Source organism: Perca flavescens, chromosome 1 (assembly GCF_004354835.1).
Source record: "Perca flavescens isolate YP-PL-M2 chromosome 1, PFLA_1.0, whole genome shotgun sequence".
Lineage (NCBI taxonomy): Eukaryota > Metazoa > Chordata > Actinopteri > Perciformes > Percidae > Perca > Perca flavescens.
Window position 1 is genome coordinate 21,346,460 of NC_041331.1, and position 19,580 is coordinate 21,366,039.

The 19,580-nt window shown below is 39.4% G+C and overlaps 2 protein-coding genes across 4 annotated transcripts in view; one reads left to right on the plus strand and one right to left on the minus strand.

Moving 5' to 3' along the window:
* Nucleotides 1-12,165, minus strand: part of kif18a (kinesin family member 18A) — a 36,518-nt gene extending 24,353 nt beyond the window's left edge. The window contains exons 1-7 of one of the 2 annotated variants that reach the window (XM_028573053.1): nt 11,769-12,165; nt 10,239-10,581; nt 7,766-7,923; nt 6,698-6,802; nt 5,966-6,076; nt 5,509-5,706; nt 55-231 (exon numbers count right to left, since the gene is read on the minus strand). In XM_028573053.1, coding sequence (XP_028428854.1) covers nt 55-231; nt 5,509-5,706; nt 5,966-6,076; nt 6,698-6,802; nt 7,766-7,923; nt 10,239-10,551 — 1,062 coding nt within the window. In that variant the 5' untranslated portion in view covers nt 10,552-10,581; nt 11,769-12,165. The remainder of the gene's footprint in view (nt 1-54; nt 232-5,508; nt 5,707-5,965; nt 6,077-6,697; nt 6,803-7,765; nt 7,924-10,238; nt 10,582-11,768) is intronic. The other variant, XM_028573046.1, reaches the window with a different exon arrangement.
* The window catches only part of mettl15 (methyltransferase 15, mitochondrial 12S rRNA N4-cytidine), a 64,633-nt gene continuing 57,163 nt past the window's right edge, over nt 12,111-19,580 (plus strand). For both annotated transcript variants that reach the window (XM_028573067.1, XM_028573075.1), the window contains exons 1-2: nt 12,111-12,179; nt 14,352-14,606. In XM_028573067.1, coding sequence (XP_028428868.1) covers nt 14,370-14,606 — 237 coding nt within the window. In that variant the 5' untranslated portion in view covers nt 12,111-12,179; nt 14,352-14,369. The remainder of the gene's footprint in view (nt 12,180-14,351; nt 14,607-19,580) is intronic.

Genomic DNA, 19,580 nt, shown 5'->3' on the forward strand with positions numbered 1-19,580 from the left:
CAACAGTTATAGAACCATTAACAATGAAAACAATAAGATACATTTAATACTAACCGAGGACTTAATCTCCTTGGCCCTGTTGGCATACTTCAGTGTGTTGTGGGTGTCATCATATGACTTGGATGATGGGCTAACATTGGCAATCATAACTGTCCTGCAGTTGCCCCCCAAGGAGTCTTTAAGTAGTCGCGTCAGCTTGCTGTCCCTGTACGGTATATGAGTCTTCTTACTCTGAAACAAATGAGAAAAGATAACATTCGGCAAAGAAATAAGACCATTTTTGACATTTGGATTTACTTTAAGTGTACGCAAACAACCAGCTCAGAAAATCTGAAATACTCTTGTGGTTTCTTTGAGTTTACTTAGAAAATGCATAAAATGAATGTTTGAAATGAACAAATACAGAATTCAATACTTCAGATGTGACACGAAACAAAATTAAATGAAGAAAAAGTGCATTATTTTTGTGGTATGCAGAAGAGCACAAATGTGAGGTGTGCCTTGCTATTCATTCTCCATCTGGACAAGCTCCACAAGAGAAGCTTGGTCATATTACACTATTTGGTGGGGACCAATAAACTGTAAACACAATTCAGTATGGAGTGTTCATTTTAGAGTTAAAACAGGGAACAGCCATCCACAACACTGGTCTGAAGTCTTTCTGCACCTGGTCTGTGAACACAGCTCAGTCTGGAATAATGGCATTAGATCGACTACAGCTGCTTAGGTGAGTCACAATCTTGTGGGTATTGGGATTGCAGAAAGTCACATTAAAGTTAAGTAACAATGTAGTGTAAAATGATCTCTTTTGGGGTTAGCAGCTGTGCCTGCACTTCTTCCTGGAAAAATGCCTAAGCCTACATCTGGATTCAAAGACCTTAGTTTTCAGGTCCAGGGAGTTTCAGGATAGCCGTGCCAATTTGGAAAATCTCCTTTTAATAAGAGCAGGCATTCAAACTTATTCTTCTAGCAAAGTCAGTAACTCGTAGGAAAGCTTTCTCTAAGCAAAGTCAGTATCTAAAAATAAACTCAAATGTTTGTTTTGACTCCATTAGGCTGGTCGATTAAGGGGAATCTATCACACATTCAGTGTAAAATGACCCCCTGTAATTTTCTGTAATGTCCATCAACACTTTCAGTATGGACGCAAAAACAACTGTTCGGACTGAACTGGACTGCTTAGTGGAAAGGAATGGAGAATGGGAATGGAGGGATGGTCAAGCGAATTTTAAGCGAACCTTTGAAATGTTGCAAAAAGAAATGCAAATTAGGTGTTTCCATCAACTGGTTTGGTGCGACTAAACTAGGCTACAGCATATAGTTTCAACGCTACAGTTGGCACTATAGGCTACGCATGGCTGTAAACCACCAGTAAACAGAGTAGAAGAATGAGAGGTTGCTAACTGGAAACAAAACAAGTCACTTTGGCCATCTAAATGATAAAATGGAGGGGTCTTTAGGAATCTGGTTCAGCAAGTTTTAATTTTCCTTTCATGTGAGTTAGTAATGGCTACTGTCTGAAGGCGACGATATGCTATTGAATTATCCAGGAAGACGCCGGCAGCAGAAACAGCTGATCAGTCATGCGAGTTTAGTTAAATGTTCGCTAGGGGTGGTACGGTTCATGAAAAAACACCCGAACCGCTCGGTTCGCTAGTCTCGGTTCGGAGCATGTGTGTACCGCACGGTTCGTCAGTACACTGTTAATGTGCACTAACCACTTACTGCCGTAATGCCCACTTTCGACACCTATGTTAAAACACTTACTGGAAATGACGAGCGCGATGGGCGTGACAAACGCAACCCATGGCAGCTGATTGGACGATTGCGTCACATGGGTCTGGCTGGTCCCTAATTTCAAAACAGACTGTCATGGCGGCTCGTTCAGAATACGATCTCATATTGTACTAAAATAGTTCACCGAAACGTGTTTCTGAAAACATTTTAAGCGAGAAATAGGCCATGCAGTTGCTGTATCTGTCTTAATTTCAGATCAACAAAGGTCAGTTTAAAAGATTTTCGTGAGATTTTGAGAGGCACCGAGCCGACCGCTCCTCAAGTGGAGTGGGGTGCCACTGCTGCTGCAGGTCACGTCACGTGCAGAAATGTCAAGTGGGAGAGAGGCTGCCCAGAGCTGGAGGATGCGCCAGCGTTGTTTATAGTCTGGTGTGTGGGAACATTTTGGATTTCATGTTACCAATGATGAAATAACACAATATAGAACTGCCACTGTGTGCATGTTTTGTGCAACATGCATTCGATATGCTAATTTTAGCAATATGCTGAAGTATATTCTGGAGTGTTAAAGATTAAAAGAAAAAATAACAAGAACCGCACAGAACCGAAAACCGTAATACGAACTGAACTGTGGGTTTTGTGAACCGTACCACCCCTAATGTTCGCTAAGCAACTTATTTGGCAAAGGCGTTTCCATATACCATTTAGTGCATCAGCTCTTTTTCCAGGTCCCATGACATGGTGCTCTTTGGATGCTTTTATATAGGCCTTAGTGGTCCCCTAATACTGTATCTGAAGTCTCTTTCCTGAAATTCAGCCTTGGTGCCAAATTACAGCTACTAAAGCCAGTCCCACAATGGGCTTTCCTTAGTATGTGCCATTTCTGTGTTTGTAGCCATTGAGGAGGAGGAGAGAGGGTGTGTGTGTGTGTGTGTGTGTGTGTGTGTGTGTGTGTGTGTGTGTGTGTGTGTGTGTGTGTGTGTGTGTGTGTGTGTGTGTGTGGCCTTGACCAACTGCCACTTTGCTGGTTTGAAAGCCATGATGCCCCTCTCTCATGGGTGGGCCAAATTCTCTGGGCGGGCAAAGCAGAGAAAGGGGAGGTAACCTTGCTCCTTATGAGGTCATAAGGAGCAAGATTCCAGATCGGCCCATCTGAGCTTTCATTTATTTAAAGGCAGAGCAGGATACCCAGGGCTCGGTTTACACCTATCGCCATGTCTAGCCACTGGGGGACCATAGGCAGGCTGGGGGAACTCATATTAATGTTAAAAAAAAAAACAACTCATAAAGTGACATTTTCATGCCATGGGACCTTTAAAATGTTGACAACCACATAGAGCTAGGCAATTTATCGATATTATATCGTGATATGAGACTAGATATTGTCTTAGATTTTGGATATCGTGATATGGCATGAGTGTTGTCTTTTCCTGGTTTTAAAGGCTGCATTACAGTAAAGTTATGTCATTTTCTGAACATACCAGACTGTTGTAACTGTTCTATTATTTGCCTTTATCCAATTAGTCATTATATCCACATTACTGATGATTATTTATCAAAACTCTCATTGTGTAAATATTTTGTGAAAGCACCAATAGTCAACACTACAATATCGTTGCGGTATCAATATCAAGGTATTTGGTCAAAAATATTGTGATATTTGATTTTCTCCAGCCCTACAACTACACACACCAATATTTACAAAAATCTCAGCTTTCTCTGAATGCACCATTAAACAAGATTGGTACGATCAAATTCAGCCACTTTGGACAACATTTTCAGAAAGCCCCTTTTTGGTGGATGAGAAACACTGGCCTTGTGTGAATGGAAGGCCAAAATGGAGAGAAAGGATGCTGCGTCAAATGTATTCGCATTGGTTTGGACATCGCCTAAGGCAAACAACTTACAACAAAAACCTCTGTGCGGCATAGCATAAGGATGACATACTGAACAGCCCAAACAGAAGTAGCAGACATTCTCCTTCACTCAAACGAATGGCATGTCAGCCCAGACACAAGTGGGGACATTCTTTCCTGTAAACAATGGTCGCAACATGAATTCCTTGTCTGCCAACAGTAAACACTGCAGCACCAATAACCATGGAGATAGGGCGGGGAAGGAGTGGGGACTTGTGGTGGGCGTTGTAGGTTGAGTAGATAAAAATATGAGACCATGACTGCAACAGGGCAGGGTATAATACTAACTCAACAGTTTTAACGCTAGAATAAAGTAACCCGTTAAAGAAGGATCACATTTCAACATGGCCGTGGTACATTTGCAGAGCATTTTCTAAATGCATGTGGCCTGCTTATGTTCCTTGAGACTGGTGTGTAAAATGAGAAGACTGCTTGACAGGTTAATGTATGCAACTGGAATGAAATAATACTCAGTTGACTCTCCACTTCACCGGCTCTCAGTTTCGGAGGCTAGTGCTGAACTTCATATACCTATAGCCATCATAATCTTAAGAACGTGATGCAAAATTTCCATATGCACTACGATTTGCTGACCAAATAAAAGCATAAAAACAATTCTAAATAGAAAACATAATTTAAAAAAACCTCTGCACATTCACTATATTTGTACACTGCCTGCAATGAACTGTCTGGACAAATCTACATGGAATACATTTTAAAACGTGTTGTGAATGTGTGTGAATTCTTTGTCAAATTGTCTGTAAACATGGCATTAACATCTGTAGTTGGTGATAGAGAATACCTAGTAATGACACATCCAAACTATACAATATAGCAGTACAGATTACTCAGAACCTAAAATTCCACTATATCTAAATTATATACAAACGGACTGTATCTTGTGTTTTTCTCTTTGCCATTTTCTTTTGAAGTCGGGTTACTTGTTAATTTGTTTAATGTTGGTGTGTATTTTATTACTTTTATTGGTTTAAACTGTTGAATCTTGCTTGATTTTTACCTTATTTGTAAAGCCATGTAACATTATTTCAAAAGTTTCTAAATAAATCATTATTCTAAACATTTTTTAGGCAGTGAATCACAACACAGTAGTATATTATTTGTTACCAAGCTAACCAAACACTTTGTTCAGTTTCTACAGTCTGACAGATGCTGCTGTGCGCAGCTGTCTTCGCTAACCAAGAGGCGTCTTCGGTGCATTCTGAGTTGCGTGAGTGAGAAAACAACACCAAGCACACAACACCGTTTGAATGTGAACTCTTTTGAGAACAGATCCCTAATCTTAACTTCCAGCTGTCACTGAGACATCTGACAGACTGCTCCCAGCAAAACCAAAAATGTTTGAAAGAAGACCATATTTTCCAGTTTCTCCTTTTCCCTGATTTCTGTATTACTAGAACGAGTCCACAAGAAAATTAAAGTATTTCAAGGAACGAGTAGGCACGCTGGTACTGGGGCATAATGATCTTGAAAAATGTGAACAGTGTTTGCAACATAGATTGGTCCTGTAAAATGTTGCCATACATCCCTTGACTATTTTATGACCAGAGCATTCATTAAAATTACATGGATATAATCACCATTCACAAAAATATGAATAAATATTACTCTGGATAATTTCATTGTGTACACTTTCTTATTTTACTCCCCTTATTTTGCATAAATGCATGGGAAATGCACCAGAAATCAGGGAACCAACTTTTTACAATGCTGTGAATCTGTATTTATGGTGACTGTGATTTAATCACTAAAAATAAAAGTACCTCTTCATGTGGTGTTAGTGTATTTTTTCAACCCTTTGTATGTTATATACAGTATATGTAGGGTATGCCTTTACCTTTGGGTCAGCAAGAGCATTGATAACATTTCCTAGGGCAAGGAGTGAGCGATTAATGTTAGCACCTTCCCGCAAACGTGCCCCTTTGGCGTTTGTGGCGCTGGCTCTCTCCGAGCCTGCCAGATCAATCAGGCTCATTTTGGCGACACAGACATTAGGATTGAGGCTGGCGATTTTGTCCTGCTGTCTTAAAAATATCTGAAAAAAAGAATACACAACTTTCAATTTAAGAGTATCAAGAAGCAAATGAATTGTTAGATGTTCATAGTGAAACAAGATACTTCAAATACTTATTATCTTAGTAACTGCCCATTTGAAATTAAGGCGTGGGAACCGTATGCTTTTGTATTTTGCATTTCTTCTTTTGTGAATTATTGTCTTTTTATGTTCTTATGTTATGACATCATGCTAGAGCCTATGTATGTCTTGAAATTTCTTGAACACTGGTTTGAAATACCTGAAATACAGCATGGGACCGGGAAGAGGTGGCATTCATGTCAGTGGGGTGCTGTGTCCTGTTGCGATTGCCAGAATCCAAAGCCTCAAGAATGTGCTCTGCAGATTTGGGCTGTAAAGAAAAATGAAAAGTCATAGATGGTGTGTGACCCAGTAAAAGGCCCCATTTGGAACCATCACAGTATATTTGCAAACCACAGCAACAGAACAACATTAACATTACTCAACATTATAATGTTTGTATACAGTGCCCAGTTTTATAAAATAATAACAATATATGGACAGTATGTTTAATAAAAGCTTTATTTGTTGGCAGATTTGAGCATTTTCTCAGTTACAAAGTTTAAGTTTCATTCAAAATGTTTTCTTCCACCCTACCTCCACTTATTGAGAGAGAGGAAGCTGCTACAGAGAAAAATGTCCCTGAATTTTAACATTTACACTTGTCATAGTTAGAGGCAACTGTTTTGAGGGCTATCTCTTACCTCCACACTATCTTTTAATAATGTCTTAAAACCAGAAGTAGATTTTTTTTAAATATCAATGGCTGCAGGGGAACCCATTTTTTGTTATCTACTCTTGTATAACATCTCCAGACTTGGAAAATATGATTTTCTAATTAAAAGCATTACATTATGACTGAGGGAAATCTAAATTAGGCTGTAATAAATTGATATTGCAATGACACCAGTCTTTACCTTAAATAGGCTCTATGATGCATGTTGCTACTAACCTGATGCAGTGTGAGGCCCTGAACAACCACTCCTTTAGAGCTGTCCTCTCTGACTGCAAGGGGGCCTGCATTAGCCAACAAGTCTCTGATCTGTTCATTGTAAACCTGTAAACAAAAAAAACAACAAATATAACTGCAAACAGCTGCAAATTCTAGGGCTGTGCTCGATTAAAGAAATTCTTAGTCGACTAACAATCATTCAGTTGTATCGACTAATCGATTAGTTGATTTAATCGACAGATCTGTAAATCTGAGTTTCTCCGCAAAGAGTCATGCAAAAGCACCACTTTAATTCTTGTGTTTACCAGAGATGTGCTCGTACGTTTCTTGGAAATAAGTCATTCAGCATGAAAAAAGCATAAAACATGACTAATCGACTAAAGAAATCTAAGTTGACTAAGACCAAAACGACCGATTAGTCGACTAAACGACTAAGAGGGAGCAGCCCTAGCAAATTCATCAAAATAATGTATGAAAAGGTTAAGGCTCTGTAAGGGATAGGAGTCAAAGTATGAGAACAACTTTGACACAAAAGATTAAAGGTCCCATGGCATGAAAATGTCACTTTGAGATTTTTTAACATTAATATGCGTTCCCCCAGCCTGCCTATGGTCCCCCAGTGGCTAGAAATGGTGATAGGTGTAAACCGAGCCCTGGGTATCCTGCTCTGCCTTTGAGAAAATGAAAGCTCAGATGGGCCGATCTGGAATCTTCTCCTTATGAGGTCATAAGGAGCAAGGTTACCTCCCCTTTCTCTGCTTTGCCCGCCCAGAGACTTTGGCCCACCCATGAGAGAGAGGCATCCACCTTGCCCCCCCCCCTCCTCAGTACATACACAGAAATGGCACATACTAAGGAAAGCTCATTGTGGGACTGGCTCTAGTAGCTGTAATTCTGCACCAAGGCTGAATTATGGGAAAGAGACTTCAGATACAGTATTAGGGGACCACTAAGGCCTATATAAAAGCATCCAAAGAGCACCATGTCATGGGACCTTTAACATGTCCTTAACAAATACATGAACATGAACAAAACAAAGAGAAAAACAATAAAGATTCAAATATTCACCTCAAGATATGAGAATGCAACAGCAAACTCTTTCTCCTCCTTGGCATCATCCATGCGTTTGAACAGCTCTGTCATGGTGCGGTACATGACCCCAGGGTCATTTTGCGAGCCTAGCATAGTATGTGTCTTGCCGGCTCCAGTAGCACCATACGCGAACACTGCAATTGAAATAATATATATAATAAATAAAATAACAATGCTTATCGCAACAGCTACAACATCATACTACTTTGGATGGAGCAAAACCACAAACTGTAATGTGAAAAATGGAAGCATCAAACATGTTATATTTTAAAACGCTGTGCTCATTGTGAAAAGACTGGCGCAGGTGCCTGATAAAAATTTGGATGTTATAATCAGCCTATATTTGAAAGTGGGCCTGCAGTACGTAATACTGTCACCACCAACACCAAATGAAAAGCTTTAAACTCACATAATTGAACCAAATACAATTCTAAAGTTCTTGTTGTTCAATTGTGATCTATCTATCTATCTATCTATCTATCTATCTATCTATCTATCTATCTAAAGCCCAGAATGACATCCTCAGATGTCTTGGTTATTCAGTTTACTGTCATAGAGTAAAGAAACCAGAAAATATTCACATCTAAGAAGCTGGAATTTAGAGAATTTCTAACTTTAATGGTTGACAACTAATCGATTGATGTTTGCAGCTCTATCAATGAGTTTAGGCTAAATGACAGAAACACCTTTCTGCATAATGCAATACAGTTCAACAGCACCACATCTACAGCTACTACATAGGTGTACCTAATAAACTGTCAACTAAGTAAATATTGTTCAGCAGGATGAATATTGTTCAGCTGATCCAGGCATCTTTCAATGGATCAAAGATGACTCTCTAAAGCCAAATTTGTTTCAGGCCCTGTTTACAGCGGGTACACTAGCTGTCGAAATTTCCCATTTGTGCTGATTTAAAACACTGGCACTGCAAAGCATTGTGAGCTAGTGACCAGAGAGTGAACCCTGGAGTAAATTAACAGCAGCCAGAAGTTTCAATTAATGATACGGCAGTATGAGTCAGCAAGCCATCTTGAGAAAAAATTATTAATTAAAAACACGGCTCTAAAGTTGTGCTGGTGTGGCTCATAACCGCATTTGAACTACAGTATTTGGTCATGCTGGGGTTAAAGAGAGACGGTCAAAAACCCCAAAAGTTTACTACAACAGCAGATTAGGTAATTGTATTCATAGCCCCAAAGAGTTATAGTGGGACTTTATTTACTGATTACTTTGGCTTTCCCTCACAATACTTTTGCATATATTTTGCAATACATTTTGCATCCCTTCAAATCCATAGAGGAAGGTGAGCTGTATTATGAAACAGTCTATTTATTAGATAAACTGCCCCTGGTTCTGACAACAGCACGAGTATGGGCACCCTCAGCTGTGGCTGACTTAAGGCGGATTTATGGTTATACGCAGACTCTACACAGTGCCTATGTACGCCTACATGAGTGGCCTATGCCGTTGTGAGGATTTATATATGTGCTGTGTCGCATTTCTCTTTAAGGGAATAGCAGAGCTGCCAGTATGTGTGGGGAGTATGTGGTAGAGCGAGTGAGAGAGTGACAGGGATTAGCTTCAGAATAAGTACCGACTGCAGCAGTGGAGACGGAGAAACAAAGTGTCTCCCCTGTGCTTTCTGACCACGGTTGGCAAGCTGGCAACCTCTCTACACTGTATTATTATAACCAACTGCTGCCGTGTCTGACAGTCTGTGGCTGTGAGTAGGGCTGGGTGATATGGAGAAAATCAAATATCACGATATTTTTTGACCAAATACCTCGATATTGATACCTTAACAATATTGTAGTGTTGACTATTGGTGCTTTCACTAAATATTTACACAATGAGATTTTTTGATAAATAATCATCTATAATGTGGATATAATGACTAAGTGGGTAAAGGCAAATAATACAACAGTTACAACAGTCTGGTAAATTCAGAAAATGACATAACTTTACTAGAATGCAGCCTTTAAAACCAGGAAAAGACAACACTCATGCCATACCACGTAGCCATGGGATGGATATAGTTTTGACTGTTGTAATTGTGGTTGTAGCCATGGCTGTGTTTTGGTACGATTATGGCTGTCACACATTAGTTTTTAAGGGCTGTAACACTGACTACACGCAGGGGTTGCTTTCGTGCAGTGAACCGACATGATTGTGCTGGCTGAGCGTTGTAGTAAAGCTACTGTATTCTTGAGGTTCTTGCAAGTTCAAATCCTGTGTAGCTGAACAATGCTTTCTTGGCTAATGTTAAACAGTAAAGAGTAGTCACAAAACAGCTGCCATAACCAAATCCGTACAACCATTGATACAACCACAGATGCACTCATAGTCTGAGCAATAACTATGTCCACAGCTATGGAGGTTCAGTTGTTCTTTTTTGCCATTTGGGGATGCCAATACGTTAACACAAAGCTTGTACATATGCATTTGTTACCTGTGCAGTTAAATCCATTCATCAAACCGTCCAACACTCCTTTAGTGGTGCTCTCAAAGATGTCAACTTGAGTAGAGTTCTCGCCGAAGACATGGTCAAATACAAACTTAAGGTCTTTATTAGCCCTCTTGTTGATATTTCTTCTTCGTACTCTTTGTGACCCAAAACATGATATGTCCTCTTCCTTGGGGTCAAATATGAGCATGTGGTTATCAACAACCTGGACCACATTTCTGTTTTCAAGTTTCTCACTCTCGCTGGTTGGCCTCACCCGAACAACCACTTTAACGTGGCTGCACACGTCACTTGCCATTGTGGTCCCGCTGCTGTGACTTAAGTGTTGCTGCAAAACAAAAAACAAAGGGTTAACTACATTTTCTACATTGCAAACACCAGGTTAATTATACATTTTAAGATCAATAAATCACACAAATTGAGAAAGAAACGTGGACAGAAGGCCATAAAACTTATCCTCAGCGACTTAATAATTAATATGCTTGCTAATCAGAGTGGATCTAATTTTTCCACATAACCAGGTATGCAAAACTTGGATGGTACAGGTGGTATAGAGCGTGATTTCAATATAGTTAAACGATGGATGTCCTGTATGAGGGCTGGGAGCCATCCAATAAATAATACTCTACTGAAGGTTGAATCGTTTAGTTTTGTTAAAAAATGTTTTAGAGAGGTCTTGATTCAAAATGATGGTCATTTTGGAGGTTGTTGTTTGCAGTGCTGTGGAATTTCATTGCTTTGTAACTAACTGTGAAGTAAAACAATTTCTATCTAAAATGATCTAATATTTAGCCCGTCCTCATTGATATAAATAGGGTTCTATCTGTTGTATAAATACAATGAGTTTAGCCAGAAATTACGTTTCCTAATAAACTTTAAGAGTATAACTTTAACTTTACATGTGCAAATTCACACTGATGTTATTTAAGACTGGGTGTGCAGTGCGTATGTGTAACGCTAACATTACTAGCATTAACGTTACCTTTATGCACACTGCCTATCATTGCACATGTAACAATAGTATTATCATGCGCCATTGCTACGCATTACAAAGCAACTAATGGACTAACGAATCTAACGTTAGGTGGCAGTTTCTCCCTTATTAAAATCCAAGATGTAGCTAGCTAACGTTATCGTTAAATCTACCGGTAGCGTTACATTGACACAATGAGACTTAATAAAGGGATAATAATGTTAACGTTAACATTAAATTCGAACGTTGTCTAACAGTTAGCTAATGACTAGAAACTTATCTCAACTTAAAAACAAGTCACGGTAAAAGATACGAGATAGTATTGTTACTGTAAGTTAAATGCTACTAAACATGTTAACATAGCTAACAATTGGAATTAAAGCACAGATAATACGAAACAATTAAAAGCCAGCCTATTAACGTTAACTTTGCAGGTGTTGGCTCCTGCTAGCTAACGTCAGCTCTCGCACAACTTCCAACGGTAACGTTAGGTTAGAGCTGTTTTGTTTATGTCGAATGCACGGTGTGCGATTATGTCTTACCTTATGTCAGTGACGGTTATCTTTTATTTTACCACGGTAACGTTTTCTAATGAGACACAAGTAGCTCGTATTGGAATAACAAATTCGTTAGGAAAGCTAGCTAGATAGCCGGTCATAGCGCCAATATTTTCAAAAACAAGCCCTCTTCCTCTGTCGCAGCAGATTGGATGTGAGTCGCTGGTCATTGGGCGTGCCGGAGTGACGCGTCGGACATGCTGCTGCTGAAGGCGGAGCTACTCTCTGGTCTACTACTGTAAACGAGAATTTTTTTCCCAGGCATGTCCCGCCCTACGGTGCCTTTCTCTGCCTCTGATTGGTTACCCTGACATTCTTACCCTAACCCTAACCAATCCTTTTGCTTAAACCTAAACAACCCAACCAGAGCAGGCATCGAGTAAAATTTGGCCTACGGTAAGCTACTGTTTACTTCTTGAGGTGAAGGCAACTTTCTCCGTCGCTGCTCACCTTAGTTAAACATTTTTAAATGTAACTGAATGTCCTTATTCTTGAACATGTTCGACAGTTCCTGTAGCTAATTGCTGTAGCATAGCAACAATATGTATTGCATCGCTCTATCGTCAGGTGTAAAACGCAAAGCCACTCCTGATATAACGTTACAGCTATTTAACGTCACACCCTCACACACGTGAGAAAGAGCAACGAATAATGTACTTAAGGTTGCATAACACTACCAAGATATAGCTACGCCAAACACATATTTAATACTGTTAGAGTGTGCATGTGTACCTCCACTCATGCACGTTTTCTCCACGTTAGCTCTGGTGTTTTTAGCAAGATAGTTAACATTAAGCTAACCTGCTTCACACAAAAACTGTGCTTTTGTGTGGCAACGTTAACTGTTCAACAAAATAGCAATGTAAACTTGATTTCACGTTTGGTTGAATTAAACAAAATTGTTAACAGCTATCAACATCCACGTTTTGTAAAGTTATGCTATTGTGACCTTTTACCATCCCCTAGTTAATGTCTAGAGGTGGGGCGTGGTTAAAATAATGGACCTTTGAATAAATACCTCCTCCTTAAATTAAATAATAGCATCCCTATTATCCTTATAATTATTCCCTACCTTTCACCCAATTGATGGTACTGGAGAGGAAACAACACATGGGACGGGCTGTTTAATAAACCAATATGTACAATGAGACAAAGGTACTATTAATTTGTGATGATGGCCTGGATAAAAATATTTAGAAAATTATTCATAAGTGATAATAAATGTACAGCATGCTCAAAACAGTCAATCCTTTATTCTCTTCTATGCTCTTCTGTTAAAGGATATCTTACCTTACCAGACATGAAATATTTTTGATTTGCATCTAGATGCACACACCAGTAATGTGATAATAATAATGTGTATAAAAAGTTGATTTTGATTCCCCTAAAGATACAGCAGGTATGGCCCACAATCTGACAGCAATCATGCATTGTCACTCAATATTTTATTGCCATCTCTTTAAATACTGTGTAATTATTTGCTACCATTGAACATTTGGTTTGCGTTCACCAATGCCATACGCAAACTTGTTGAATTCCTCATTAGTATGGAGTTATATTCCTATCTTTATTCAAGAGCGCATTCTTTCAATTTGAGAGCATTTCTCACTGATATTACGTTCAGATTTTGTAATAATTTCCCTCAAAACCTTGCTCTCACACTCAAATGGTCATGCTCGCGCTTGGATTTGCTCTGCTTGTGCTCAAACTTTGTGCTCGGACTCAGATATGTTGTTTTGTGGACAGATTTCCTGCTCTCAGCTTTGAACCTTCTTTGAAATCCAAGCGCGAGCATGACCATTTGAGTGTGAAAGCAAGGTTTTGAGGGAAATTATTACAAAATCTGAACGTAATATCAGTGAGAAATGCTCTCAAATTGAAAGAATGCGCTCTTGAATAAAGATAGGAATATAACTCCATACATTAGACTCATGCATCACTAACTGAGCTCTAATTCTTGTTTCTACAAACACCTGAATACCTTTTGAACCATGTGGCTCACTGCGTGCAGTATTGTTTATGTAGAATGCCAAAATGTTGAACTAAGTAGCCGAAGATGCACTTGGCTGTGGTGGTGCTACAGTGTATGTGCCACCGATGTGTGCTGTTGGAAGAATTCAACCTTCAGAGTGATCTCAAATGGCTTGAAATGTTAAAACTGTGATGCTCTCTTTTTTTGGTTGGATACCAGCTGCTTAAGTCAGCTATAAATTCAGATTTCCTGTCTGGAAATATCAACGCTACTTTGTCTGCACCATAAGATATTTGTCAATGTTGCTGTTGTGACGTAGGCTCTAATATTTGTGTTACAAATTATTATACTTGATAACTATTCCAAGTATTAACATAGTTTCTACAAAAACTTGGTCAGTTATTTTCAAATCAGTAGTCACCACTTGAAGTCCATAACTCCATCACCATCTTACTTTTACTTTTAAAATACTCACCCGTATTCAATAGTATTACAAACCCTGCTGCTCTTAATTGGCTTAAACACTTGGTTTCTCTATAGTTGCACTATATTTCTGCTTTTATCATGACATGATTCTGTTCTTGTTTTCTCCATAGATCATTATAGGCCTAAGTATGACTTTTCACATGTGTGTGCGCTCCAACCCAATATTACGGAAAACAAATCTGGCTGTTTGGGGAGCATGGAGGTCATGGAAGTTAAGCCTGCACTCTTCTACAGTTTGTGCATCTTCTGGTCCTGGTCCCCTGGACAGATCTGAAGAACTGTCCTCTGTATCAGCCGAAAAGCCTCCTCACACGCCTGTGATGCTTAAAGAGGTGCTTCATTACTTAGACATCAAGCCAGGGCAGGTACGTTTGCATCTTTGTTATTTTTGCAAGCTTTTTGAAAGAAAGGTAGGTAATGTCTGTTTCTCTAAATGTTATTTTTTCATAAGTCAAAGACTCATTCAGACAAAATGAGTGCTGTGTAAAAGTATTCAACCAAAAGCAATTGTGTCATTTTACCTCTTTCTTATAGCCAGCATTGTCAATAGAATGTATTCACCCACTGATGTATTTCCACATTAAAAAGCTCCTAGAATGTGTTCGGACTGTAGGCAAATTTGATGCGTGTCTAAATTGAATCTCAAGGACTGACTGCCCTCACTGATAATAGCAAGTGATTAGATCGTATTTGTATTTTCAGGCATTGTTATACAGTCTGCCTTGGTTGCTGTGGTGCATGCAAACTCATGCTGAGAGGTGTTTCTTATATCATGTCCCTCTAATGTGTGTCAGAACATTTGAAACACCTATCAATGTCATACACTTTGATACAACACCACCACTAACTACAGTCTCATAAATGACTGATGAGCTGAATCAACACCTCCCTGACAGCATCAATAGCAATGCACATTGTTAAATGTATTGCAGGTCTGTTGTTTTAGTTTAGTAACAAATACATTATTTGGTTTTTAATTGGATTCAAAATTAAATAACACATGTGTTAAGAAATTCTTTTTAAAATGTGTGCATCAAAACACCTCAAAGGTATCTCATTGAAATCTGAAGATAACAATTCAAACCTCTTTACTGATAGTTATTCCCTTAACAGAGATGTTTGTTGCTAAGGTAAAAATTCTGTTCACACTCTATATAACAAGTTGCTGTTATAAAGACACACATGAATTGGACAGTGAGCCAGCAGCTTGGCTTTTACTTAATGTATGTACCACCAGGACAGATGGGCATGAGTCAAAAGCCTTCTGGTGTGGCAGGCAGCATAAGAGGGGAAGTGCATGGTCAAGACAGGTGGGGGCCATGGGTCAACAACTTAGTCAGGAACTGCGCTACTGTAAGGCTGTTGGCAGGACACAGGGTGCTGCGTCGCTCCTGCCTGAACTTTAGCACCTCTAAACTCCTCCGCTGCCGCTGTCAACTGTCATAAGACAGCTTGCCAATCAGATGCTATTAAAAACAGTTAGATATATTTTGTTTTTTTGTCCAGTACATGCTGTAGACCTCACTGTGATGTTCTGTGGAAATGTTGCATGGTTACATTACATTACATTCAGAAGTTGTGTTTTAAATGTTGCTTTACTGCAGATGTCTGCTAATTCATTTATTTACAGTATATGATGACACAAATGTAATGTTGCTGTTTCACTGGTTCCATAACCACAGCAACTTTACAACCTTATTAGGCTGCTGACACATTGCCATATTACACATTCATATAGCTAAATTATAACTCTGTAGAGACAGCCTCATGCTCTGTCAGTCTCAGTCGGGTTCTGACATGACTCTCTGACAGAGCTGTCATTTAAGCAGTCAAATTTGTGGTGGTTAAGTGATGGTGTCATTAACAGATCAGTTGCTGTGAGGAGGAAAACCTGACATCAGACAAGTGTCCACTGAAATCATTCTATCATTGAATGGCTAATATAAAAATCACCAAAATGTAATTGATCTTGTCAGCTGAAGCAGTGTATGTATGAATTGAGTTCGATGATGGGTGACAGAGAAAATACTGCAGTCAAACCAAAGTGTGTAAATGGAGCCTTTCAGTGTCCTGTATTTTGCCATATTTCTTCATTGAAAACATACTGTACGTTTACTTAACAAGGAAGTACACAGCTCACCACCAATTAACTTAAAGTTCCCATGCGATGGCTTCTTTGAGACAGTTTTCTTTATTTGTTTGATGGGCTTTTGTAGAAAGCAGCATACTGGAACAGGACTTTAAACGTAAGGTGGGGAATGATTTATAGCCACGCTAGCTACGTGGCTCTAGGGATGATAATGTCAATCAGTTGGTCCATCACTTTGGTCCTGACTGAATTATTTCAACAACTATTAAATGGATTGCCAAGACATTTTGTACAGACATTCATGTTCCCTTCAGGATGATTCCTAATGATTTTGAGGATCCCTCAACTTTTCATTTAGCGCCACCAGCAGTTAAAGGTTTTTGCTTATCCTGTGAAATATCTCAACATCAATCAGATTGATTGGCTCATAGTCTGGCTCGACGGATTTACATTGCTGGGATAAAGTCTGACAACCGGCTGGTTTTTCATGCGCCGGTTGCCCCTTCCCTTTGCTATCTGGGCTTAGTACTGCCCACTACGGTTGTGATTGGTTCAAAGAAATACAAACAAGCTGGAGTGTTTTTTCACCCTATCCCAGAATAAATAGGCAGTGTAGCCAGACCATACACCAGCGCTGTGGAGATAGGTCTGGCAATGCAAGACTAATTGGCACACAACTTTACAGAGATTTATGGTTCCCAGACGATTTATCGTAATGACTTTCGTGATCCTCTGACTTTTTGTTCTAGTGCCTCCATGGGGAGATATTTGGGATTTTGAGTGAGATGTTGCGACATTTGTTGGATGTGAGCATGTTAGCATGCTGACTTTAGAATTTTGCTCACATCACTGCAGTGCCTAAGTACAGCCTCACAGAGCTGCTCGACTATCTTTCTTATACTTATTTATATAGAATATCTTATAGACCAGTTTCACATAGCGTCAGGCGGTCCTCCTGCTGTCTGGCAAAAACACAAGTTTTCCATTCACTTTTAATGGGGCGTTTAGACTGAGGCGGTGGGGGCCGCAGGGGAGTGCCAGAAAAGATATAGCAGAGGCTTGTGGCGAAAAGTTGAGACAGATTCAACTTTTAGAGAAAACATCGTCACCCTGCGGTGGCCAATCATGTAATTGGCAATCAGACTTGCCAGTTCGTTTTGAGGCGGTGTGAGCATCCCGTACAGTAAACCATAAAAATTTTCGGCAACAAGCTCCTGCGCAAAGCACAGTTGTTTAGACTTATTTCTCTCTTTCTCCATGAAATGAAGCTCCCTTCATGTGCAGTGTCGGAAATGTTGAGATAAAAATGTTCTGAGGAAAACATTAATTGTGAATATAAAGTGTACTTTTGCTACATTGGGCGGATTAAAGGAACACAACAGGACGTCACACAAATGGGCTATTTAAGTGACACTCCCACCGCCTCACAACTTGCAGCGAATCCGACGGCGCCACTAGGTGCTGTGTGAATGCAGCCTTAGTCTTGTTAAAAGTAGTTTGGACAAGTGCTGCAAAATGGACAATAACTTTTCTCTCAACAAGACAAAGAGGATGAACATGCATGTTTGCACTGCATGTTTGAGTCTTTGGCAGGGGAAAAAGGAGCAGCTGACACTAAAATACACAGCACACACATTACTGCTACTGGTTTTAGTTAGCTGAAGGGTGACTGTAGGACAATAGATTTAATGTGATTGTTGGAGATGGCTTGTGCATTTTAAAATGTAAAACTAAGATCACATTTTCATTTATATGTCATTTTTGATGTACTCCATTGTGGAAAATACTTTAGCGAAAAGGAAATGAGAAAGGCAGGATTTTGTTTTGATTAACTAGTAAATTCATTTTTGAAAACATATTGAGCACACAGAAAGCCAGTGAAACAGCACACCCATGGACAAAACGTTACAAAATTGGAAATGCTTTTGTTGGTTTTGACAGTTTTTGGGATGGCAGAGGATTTCATTTTTATGTTTTCGAAGCATTTTGAGGCTACAGCTGTCACCATCTTTGTTGTGTACAGTTACCATGGTTGCAAGTGTTCTCTTCTAAAGCAAGGTTAGTTGTAAAGGCATTGTTTACTTGTTCACACACACAGTGTTCATGTCACTGTGCTCTGCAGTAATATAACAGACCGATTCTCCTCAGTAAATCCAGCTGTCATTTCCAAACTCTGGCAGAACCGCTCTCTCTGTCATTCCTACTCACCTATCATTACCACAGCTATCTCTACAGAGCAGCAAGTCATTCAGATGCTGGATTCGCTCGCTTGTTCACTAAAATACATTTAATTGTCTGGGTTTAGCTCGAAAGAAGAGGCTTAAACGTTGCATAATGTAGTAATATTTATTTACCGAACATCTAGACTCTAGAGGAAGATTTAGATGGTTGACCGAGCTATACATTTTAGTTCTTATTTTCAATGGTTTCTTTTTATTGGGGTTTTATCTCATTTTCATCGTGAAAAAGGTTGTCAACCTGTATGATCATCTGATCACTCATCTTTCTTCTCCTGTTGGGGGACCATATAGCCACATAGAGTAGGGGTGTTCCATATAATTTAGTTCACGATAATCCGGTATAAATGCTAATCCCAGTCTTTTTCAATTGTTTATTTATTATTTTATTGTCCACCAAATGCAGGTTGAGAGTTTGCCGTGACTTACTAGTTTTATTTGGGGAGGTCAGTGAGAGCTGGAGGGACTCAACTGGACAGTCCTTCAAACCACGACACTGAGCTGAAAGGCGCACAGAGCTGCACACTGATGGAAGGTGGAATTGGCAGAACTTGAAACTCCTAAACTACAGCGATCCATTTAATTTAATAGAGTTTTAATAGAGGTTTCAAACTTTGCTACATGCTTTCAAGCAACAATAATAATCCGCATTTCTTTAGGTTTAGGTTTTTCTTTGTTATCATGCTTTCAAGAACCCTTCTCAACTCGTTAATTCTCATGGTCAAGTAAAAGAGTTGGGCTTAAAAGGACGAAGCATCAGGAGTCCTCCACTGGTGCAGGCTGCTTGCGTAGGGGACCTCCTCTATAATAGATTAATGAGCCATCAGCTGAGAGTCCAGGGGAAAAACCCTGTGCTGCTGTAGAAAGAGAAATGAGCTGCCTACTCTTACATTTCAGTCCCAACACACTCCCCCCTCGTGGAATTAATGAGGCCATAAGTGTTAAACAAATTTTTTGGATCAATATCAGAGTCTTTCAACAATAATCTATTTTTTTTTAAGCAGGATTAGGCA